This window comes from Formica exsecta, unplaced genomic scaffold (assembly GCF_003651465.1).
Source record: "Formica exsecta isolate Colony F162 unplaced genomic scaffold, ASM365146v1 scaffold48, whole genome shotgun sequence".
In the NCBI taxonomy this organism is placed as follows: domain Eukaryota; kingdom Metazoa; phylum Arthropoda; class Insecta; order Hymenoptera; family Formicidae; genus Formica; species Formica exsecta.
In genome coordinates, this window is record NW_021852035.1 from 699,980 (window position 1) to 709,501 (window position 9,522).

Here is a 9,522-nt window from a genome sequence, read left to right on the forward strand (position 1 = left end):
AGTATTATTATTATTATTATTTATATTAATTATAATTGATATTAGAGAACTTGAGTCAAAGAGTTAATATTAAAATATTATCTCTTTACGTAACGCAAATCCAAAATTATCTTTGAATTTTACTCGCTATTCTCGTTAAATTTTTGTTAATGTATTTTAAAGTTTAATAAAATTTGTTTACACAGATCATTGTATTTACAATTGCAAAATTCTGAATCATAAAATATGATTTATAGTAGTACGCATTTACTTTCCGCAAAACTTCCTGAGTTCCATAATACTTCCCGAAGTACACAACTCGTGTAACGTAAGTATTCTGAAAAAATAAACGATGTATGCTTGCTACATGTAAAAATTAGGCAGCAAATCAGAAAATTATGAATTTTAATGTTGTGATTTTTTAATGTATAATGTATAAATCTTTTCTGTGTGTATGTGTATTATGTTAAATTTATATTATATTTACAACAAACGAATACCTAAATTTTATTTATGTAAATCCATCTGAAAAAAAATTTTAACGTGCAGATTTTTTTTCTTGTGTTTTATTACACGTTTTGATATTATTACTATAAAAATTTAATACACTTTTAAATTTAGAAATTTAGAGATTTATAAATTTCCAATTACAAATAACGAAATATTAAAACGATACTTACACAACCTGCAGCATGAAGATTGTATTGTATCACATCTAAAGCAGTTTTTCTTACTGGTTCGGTTATGTGAGTCATTAGTTCTTTGCATATTAATAATTACGCACAAGATATTGATGATATTAATTATATGACACGTTATTATTAATTTCGGAAATTCACAAAATTCGTTATCTACATAAAAACAGAAAATCTGTTTAATTTCTTTTCAGCTGCATTTTTGATATAATTTTAGTATGTGAAACAATATAATGGCAGTCTGAATAAGCAATCTGAATACATCAAAAAAATCCTTGTCGATATGAATGTTTGCTTTGAAGCAATGTCATTTACGACATTTATGCAAGTTTCATATATATATATGTGTGTGTGTGTATATACTTATTCAGTGTTATAGAATAGCTTATTTGTCGAAATTAATTTGAAATACGTACAAAAAAAGATATAATTAACGGATGTTTCACAATAATAATAAAGTCGATGGTATTTGTAGTGATTTATGGTAATGTGAATCTTTTTTAATATGGCATAACGAAATACTGCGCTTATCTTGAATATCCTGCATGGTGCATTTTATTTTGCTCGTTTTTTATTCTTAAAACAACATGTAAAAAATAATTTTTTTTTTTTCAGAAGACATGTTATATATGCATCGATATGATTACACTTTATAAACATGTAATTTCCAAAATTAAAAGTAAAATCAAATTTGTACCAGAGTTTAAGTAATTAATCAAACACTTCTAGAAATATGTTTAACAAAATATTTTATATACTAATGATAGAGAGTGAGAGAGAGAGAGAGAGAGAGAGAGAGAGAAAGAGAGAGAGAGAGAGAGAGAGCGCTCCGCAAATCTGAGATCATGTAAAGAAATTTAATTTTAAGAGAACAATAAAAAGAAATAAAAGTGAAAACATAAGATAATATTTCCAATACTGTCAAACATAGAGTTAAGTTTATACAACTATATATGTATCTATTTACGTTTAATTTTCAATATATATCACAATCTGCTTATCGATATATATTCAAAGATCACTATGAAAAACTAAGTAGAATTGTATAAAAAAACAATTTCGCATTATCGCACGAAAGTATACCAAATTATGTGTTATTATACTCGAGTTAAAATTAATCGACATATATGCACTTATTTTAAATAATACTACATTGCATTGCATGATAGATTGCAAAGAATTGTTTCTCAATTATTTCTTTGCTATGAACGGCAGCGGTGGCGGTGTCAGTTCGCTGGGATTACCCAGCCATACCGATTTGCTAAAACGCCCCTTTATAACGGGCGGTTGCCATTTATTACTGCACATGACGGTAACTGTCGGCTTCTCCGTCATGACTGTAGTTATGCTTATAGCCCTGAAATGGTAAAAATAGATTTTAAGAAAAGATTAAGAAAGAATGAGAGAGCACAAAAGAAGAAAGATCGCGCATTAACAGATGCGGTCCGTCTCCAACGAACATATGACATAACATCGCTTATCTGACAAAACGATAACGAAGCAACGAAAAAGACTGTCACTGTGTAGATCATCTTTTAAAAAATAAATACCTATCGTAATGACAAATTTTGACAAAAATTGATAGATCGAGGGAAGAGAAAATAAAAACGTATTTATTATCCAGAAATAGCATTTATTAATAAAAAGTATGTTACAAATCTTTCGCCATTTATTTCAGTAATAAATTTGCGATAGTAAAAAATAATTTATCAAAATTTGAGTGGATTAGAAATTTCTCTCAGAGTCTGATTTTAACAAATACATATCCGTACTATGACATTCATATCCTCCATTCATATCCTCAAAAACTGTTTATATATTTTATATTACATATATAAATTGCGCTTTTTTATGATCAATATTTCAGTATTTTAAGACTAATAAATAATAACGTGACAATCGAGCAGAGCGTGTCTAAATAAAAAAAAAAGGAGAAATTGGTTCTACATAAAATGTAAGTTTATAATAATAGTGCAGAACACAATATTATGTATAATAATATGTTTAGCTTGATGTAAATGTTTAACATTGTGACTGCTTTAAAAAATAGAGCCAATATTAAAAAGACGCAATTTGTGTATAAACAAACATATTATAAACGAAACAAAATATATATATGTGAACTAAGGATTTACATGGATGGAGAACACAGATAAATCACAATTTTATTATAACAAAGAGAATGTACGCTCCACACACTTTTACTATCTAATAGAAACTGACATAATCAGTAAATATATCAATAAATTCAAAATAATTGACAGTTGTCTATTCTAGAAATTAATTAATCTTCTAATGCCAAGGTACTTGGTTTGGATGACTGATGGTACCCAGTTTATAGTACCTGGTGGTAGACGGCGTCTGTTGAGCTGGCGTAGATGAATTCGGAGGAGTTGCTAAAACGGGAGTTTCGGCACCTTGAACCGGGGTACCGTCTCCCTTGAGGACAGAAATACATTTCCAATGATTAATATAATTGTCCTTCCACAATCGAACGCAGCCATCATCACCGGAACTCGCTAAAATCGTTCCCATGAAGTTCCAGCTAACACGCCACACAGTGCAGTAATGATCATCAAACTGTGCAACTACATTTGTTTCAAAATGTGACACACCAGTCTGCATACTATCCCTAAAAAAGTAAGATAATAAATGTTTTTATTATTACCTTAATTTGTTTGCAATTTTTGATCCAGCTTTAAATATTCATACTCACTGTATTGGTTTTAAGGTAACTATCCGTACATCCTTCGTGGCTATAGCCAATGTATGGAAGTTCCTGCCTAAATTAGGAGCAAATGCAATGTCATAAACAGCATCTGTAATGCTTGATAATGTCTCAGCCTTCACCCAACGCCTACTACTCTCAGAATATTCGTAAATAAAAATTTTTGCACCAAGCAATGGATTTGAGTCATCGCTACCAACTGCTATCATAGGTGGATGTAATCTAAAATATATTTTTTCTAATGTCAATATAAAAAAAAGAATGTAATATTATATAATATATAAGAAATCATTTTATATTTTTTGTGACATCACATCAACAAAAGGCTAAAAATAAATATATATGCTTACCTTGAAAGAGATGGATTCCATGTAAGACAGCTACATGAAAGTTTACAATTGATATCATGTTGTAATGTCCATTGACTCAGATTCATGATATCTGGTGCCTCGTATATCCGAATGAATCCATCTGCGCTACAAGTGGCCAATAAAAGGCCTAAAGTCTTTGGTGCAAACTTTACGTCAGTAACAGAGGTACGTGAATCAACTAAGTTTGTTCTTTTAATCCAATGCTTACTACCACGTGCCTCTGGGCCTGAACCTTCACCAACTGTCAAGAAAGAGAAAAGACATGACAGATAAAAAAATGTGATGAGAATACTAAGCTTGTATAAAAAAATTAATAAAAAAAATAATCTTCATCATTTACCAATTTCCTCCCAAACAGCAGCAGTACGGTCGAATGAACATGTAGCAAGAACCTGACCAAATTCTGGATGTGCCCAAGTAACTTTCCACACTGAACCACTGTGAGCCTTCCAAGAAGCAGTTAGATGCCAATTTCCATGTTCATCTTCGTCCCAGACCTGCGACATGTTTCATTGTACAGATATATTTACAAAGAAAGTAGTGACGCTTAAATAATTAATTATAAACTATGTTTCTAATATTCGTATATTAATCGCGCGAAACGCCACAAGAGACGATGATTAAATTCGTAAATATAAACAGAAAAAGAAAGAAATAAATTACCATTTTCTTATTCACTATACCTTAACAAATTGATCGCTGGAGCATGTCGCCATGCGTTCGCCATAATAATCGTAGGCAATATCATGTATGAGATCTTTGTGCTCTGCATTAATGCTGTGTGCCTCGAACATTGCGACTAAAATTAATGTCAAAACAAAAATATATCACTCGCGTATTAAATTATATTGCTTTCTGTTGTTTACTAAAAATGCTACGCGTCGAAAGTTATCACACATAACCTTAATTACATAGTATGCTCTGTGTCGACATCTGTTGGCACTTTTTAAGGTGCATTCGGAAATTCAACTCGTGAGGTAAAATAACATTGAATTAAATTAATTAATCAGGACAAAGAAATTTTGTCCTTGATATGTGATAGTCCATACATTCCGCATCATGGGACTGCATCATAAAGTTATAGAAAGACAATTGGATGATAGAGTCATCTCTAATCTCTACATACTATATTTCAAACTTGCCGAAAATATTAAAATATCTGCATACATATATGCACACACACACACACACAATATCCAATTTTTAATTAAAAGTTGAGACTATACTTATATTATCCCAATGCAATACACATAATAATAATATAATGATAAAAATTAAATAATAACTATCTTTAAGAGGATGCCGGACCGTCCTGTTTTACCGGCCATAATAATTATATATTTGCTTAATATAAGGGTTTTGCGGTGTGTACGTGTAAAATAGGATACCTCTCCACTCGGAAATGCATGAAGGAATATAAGTGAACGTTTGAAAATGTATTTGAAAGCCTAGTGAGAAACATTTCGGTGTGCAAAATGTTGCATAGTAAAATCTTTTTTATAAAGCTTCTAAACTCACTTCTCGAAGTTCACTAATACTTTTTGATAAAATGCCGAGTGCGGAGTTCACTTGTTAGGCACGTGCAGGTTGCAGGTTTTTTATATTAAGTAAATGTTGACGGCAGAAGCCGATAACAAAACTGTAATTTTTTAATTTTTTTTCACTTTTCATATGAAATCATAAACCCCGCACTCCGTTATTATGTATACTTTAATTATGGAAAAGGATTTGTTGATATCTATAATCAACAAAAATATTTTGCAATCCTACTAATATTCGCATTCTGTCGGTATCCGGCATCCTCTTAAGAATTTTTTAATGCAATGTAATGCAATGAACAAAAAAAGATCAGCTTCTAAAAGTTATAATATTATCTTGGGATATCACACTCTATATATACATTTTTATATTTTTAATTTATATTATAAATATAAGAAATATATATAAATTATCAGATTAGATAAAACCAAGAGAAGCCAGAGATTCTTTTGGTTTTCCATTGATGAATAAACTTTATCTCTCTTTTTATGTGTTCATATACCAGTCTTAATTAAGCTATTTAATCTTGATGAAAAAATGCTTTAATTATGTAAGTAAGAGAAAACAGATTAAAAAGTTCTTGAAGAAACGGGGAGCTGGTATTGCAAAGCGTTGCAAGTCTCATTTGTAAGGCCAATGACGGTTTCGGATAACACTTTGACCCGTTCATATGGTGTCTGTTATCCGACTCGTTCTCGCGCAATTGCAGCTGCAAGCTTATTCCTCGGCCACCCCGGCTGATCGCCATGAATGCGATCAAGTGTACCGCGATAATGACCGGATATTTTTACCGATCTTTCCTTAGCGATGATACCGCTCAGTAGGAGCTATCATTATTGCGAAGCTAATAAGGTGATTATCAAGTAATCTCTTAAAGGTAACATTCAACTTTTTTATTTACAATGCGTACATAAAAAGAAATATATAATCTAAATTGAATTCAATATCCGGAATATTTCAATATCATTTTTATAAATTTTTTGTATTTCAAAATAGAATATTTTATTATTTATTTACGCAAGATCTTCGATTTTTATTATTTCTTTATTTTTTATTCAAACTCTTTTTAACTCTTTTAGAAAGTAGAAATTAAAATTTAATGAAACAATGTCAAATAAATGAGAAAGATGACATAAAAAAGGCGTAGAAAAGATTCATCAATTAATCATATTACTATTTCTATATTAAATTCGTAAAACTTAATATGCAAAGAAATAAAATTTAATTAATTAATTATGCATATCTTAATTTTACTCTCCAACAGATGCGTCAAAATTAAAAGAACCTTTGGTCACATAAAATCTCTCTCTCTCTCTCTCTCTCTCTCTCTCTCTCTCTCTCTCTCTCTCTCAGACTTTTTTAATGCAATGTAATGCAATGAACAAAAAAAGATCAGCTTCTAAAAGTTATAATATTATCTTGGGATATCACACTCTATATATACATTTTTATATTTTTAATTTATATTATAAATATAAGAAATATATATAAATTATCAGATTAGATAAAACCAAGAGAAGCCAGAGATTCTTTTGGTTTTCCATTGATGAATAAACTTTATCTCTCTTTTTATGTGTTCATATACCAGTCTTAATTAAGCTATTTAATCTTGATGAAAAAATGCTTTAATTATGTAAGTAAGAGAAAACAGATTAAAAAGTTCTTGAAGAAACGGGGAGCTGGTATTGCAAAGCGTTGCAAGTCTCATTTGTAAGGCCAATGACGGTTTCGGATAACACTTTGACCCGTTCATATGGTGTCTGTTATCCGACTCGTTCTCGCGCAATTGCAGCTGCAAGCTTATTCCTCGGCCACCCCGGCTGATCGCCATGAATGCGATCAAGTGTACCGCGATAATGACCGGATATTTTTACCGATCTTTCCTTAGCGATGATACCGCTCAGTAGGAGCTATCATTATTGCGAAGCTAATAAGGTGATTATCAAGTAATCTCTTAAAGGTAACATTCAACTTTTTTATTTACAATGCGTACATAAAAAGAAATATATAATCTAAATTGAATTCAATATCCGGAATATTTCAATATCATTTTTATAAATTTTTTGTATTTCAAAATAGAATATTTTATTATTTATTTACGCAAGATCTTCGATTTTTATTATTTCTTTATTTTTTATTCAAACTCTTTTTAACTCTTTTAGAAAGTAGAAATTAAAATTTAATGAAACAATGTCAAATAAATGAGAAAGATGACATAAAAAAGGCGTAGAAAAGATTCATCAATTAATCATATTACTATTTCTATATTAAATTCGTAAAACTTAATATGCAAAGAAATAAAATTTAATTAATTAATTATGCATATCTTAATTTTACTCTCCAACAGATGCGTCAAAATTAAAAGAACCTTTGGTCACATAAAATCTCTCTCTCTCTCTCTCTCTCTCTCTCTCTCTCTCTCTCTCTCTCTCTCAGACAAATAAAAGTAAAATAAAGTAATAAAATTTTGCAATAATGTAAAAGATAATAACGTGAAATAACAAAAAACTTGTATCGGATGTTAAACGCATCAGGAAGAACGGTTTGTGCGCCAAGTCCTGTGTGCTGTCACTAATACCCTTTATCGCATTTCCGGGCTATATTATGTCTAGGGCAGTTTCGTATACGGTAAATAAATACTCCATATCGTGGATCGGGCACTTCAGTTAGTCGTCTTAAGAAACGACGATACTTGGCACCTTGAATTCAGTGTCGAGATCGAGCCGCGAAATGATAGATCGAAATAATTGCTCCCCTGCTAAAACGGATGTGAATAACAAAGACCGAGTAATGTTTTTCGCGAAGTGACCGATACTTTTGTAATCATCTAGGATGCATAAGACACGATAATTAAATTCCAAATCCATGAAAATAATATATTTTAAAATCTGGACATTTGTGACGTATAACTTTTGAAATATAACTATGACACTAAAATATTTCTGTGAGTTGTGCTGAATACATTAATAGAGTTATAAAATCCTAAAAAGTTATAAATAATAAATATTATATACAACATACAATATACATGAAATAAAAAATAATAAAATAAATAAATTAGAAAGTAAAAAAATTTATGACTTAGATTTTTGTATTGAATTAGAAATATAATGGCTGTCAAATACATCATAAAAGACATTGCGTTATTACATTTCCTCAAATGTTATAATTACACTAATTGACTTGACAATTTGTAAAACAAGTGTGTATCTCCTTTTGCGAAAAGATATTCGCAACTAAAATAACTATCAAACTTATATTTCGGATTAAATATAATATCCGACAGTGTTCAACGACGCCCTATAGTGATATGACATTTTTATTGCAAAATGTGCGCGCTGTGCTTTCGGTAAACAGAGTATAAGAACTTTGCAAAGTATCGTTAGAAGTATTATGCTCTGTTTATTAACAGTACGGTACGATGAAATCATCTGTTGTTGTTGATCAAACAAGAAGATTTTTTTACATTTGATTTTTGCGGCTCCCATATTCCAGCATAACTCAGCCGTGTCATTATTGGGCATTATGCTAGGAATATGTGACGTCGTAAATGTGTACTGAGCTACGAGGAGAGAATTTAAAAGCAGAATTTCATAGTGGATACTTTATAATCCATCCTCAGCATTTGTAAGATTGTCGTCAGGGGAGGAGCACTTGCATTTTACTTGCAAACTTAGCAAGTTATTATCGTCATAATTACGAAGAGCGTGCCATCGTTCGTAGTGTCATTTAATAATCCGTCCTCTCGTACCGAGGGATCGTCAATTTGCACGCAGCATTGAAGAAACATTCTTTCACCGAGGTTATCGATTCCCGCGACCTCGTTACGTTTATTATTACGCGCTGTCAATATGCATAAATTGTAAACTGCAACGGTAATTTGCGCGAAGAATTTGCCGAGAACAAAGCCGGGTGACGCGCGAGTGCCTCGCAATTAACTTCATTCTCGCGACATTTTTTTATTTTATATTACAAAAGAATCGTGTTTCTCATGTGAATATTTAAGGAGATGCGATAAAAAAGCAAGAGTTAAAAGTGGTTTCAACTTTAGTAAGTAAAAAATTTTCAACATTTATTAAATTACGTATTTAAATAAGTGTAATTATAAATATTTAAATATATTGTATATTTAAATAAGTAAAAAATCAAAAAACGTATTTAATTAAATATGTGTAATAAAAAAGTATTAATTATTAAATTATAATGTAAT

At 30.5% G+C, this 9,522-nt stretch overlaps 3 protein-coding genes across 4 annotated transcripts in view; 1 reads left to right on the plus strand and 2 right to left on the minus strand.

Moving 5' to 3' along the window:
- Positions 1–1,375, minus strand: part of LOC115241370 — a 7,559-nt gene extending 6,184 nt beyond the window's left edge. The window contains exons 1-2 of the mRNA XM_029817101.1: positions 660–1,375; positions 251–316 (exon numbers count right to left, since the gene is read on the minus strand). Coding sequence (XP_029672961.1) covers positions 251–316; positions 660–734 — 141 coding nt within the window. The 5' untranslated portion in view covers positions 735–1,375. The remainder of the gene's footprint in view (positions 1–250; positions 317–659) is intronic.
- Positions 1,376–1,731: 356 nt separating this feature from the next.
- Positions 1,732–4,706, minus strand: LOC115241368 (nucleoporin SEH1). Of its 2 annotated transcripts, XM_029817098.1 has the most exons (6): positions 4,457–4,706; positions 4,114–4,270; positions 3,753–4,014; positions 3,391–3,624; positions 3,019–3,306; positions 1,732–2,031 (listed from the first exon to the last, which is right to left on the minus strand). In XM_029817098.1, the coding sequence occupies exons 1-6, from the start codon at positions 4,565–4,567 to the stop codon at positions 1,866–1,868; spliced, it is 1,218 nt and encodes a 405-aa protein (XP_029672958.1). In that variant the 5' UTR covers positions 4,568–4,706; the 3' UTR covers positions 1,732–1,865. The 2 variants fall into 2 exon arrangements, with proteins under 2 accessions (XP_029672958.1, XP_029672959.1); XM_029817099.1 differs by lacking the exon at positions 1,732–2,031 and having other exon boundaries at positions 2,287–3,306; positions 4,457–4,705.
- A 4,252-nt stretch (positions 4,707–8,958) lies between these two features.
- LOC115241365 (D-aspartate oxidase) overlaps positions 8,959–9,522 on the plus strand; it is a 6,992-nt gene continuing 6,428 nt past the window's right edge. The window contains exon 1 of the mRNA XM_029817084.1: positions 8,959–9,362. The gene's annotated coding sequence lies outside the window, so the exon portion shown is untranslated. The remainder of the gene's footprint in view (positions 9,363–9,522) is intronic.

Coding starts and splice junctions, on each gene's coding strand:
- LOC115241368 (XM_029817098.1), bottom strand. CDS start 4,567: ATGTTCGAGGCACACAGCATTAATGCAGAGCACAAAGATCTCATACAT. Junction 4,271..4,456: donor CCAGCGATCAATTTGTTAAG/GTATAGTGAATA, acceptor AACATGTCGCAG/GTCTGGGACGAAGATGAACA. Junction 3,307..3,390: donor GTTACCTTAAAACCAATACA/GTGAGTATGAAT, acceptor TTACTTTTTTAG/GGATAGTATGCAGACTGGTG.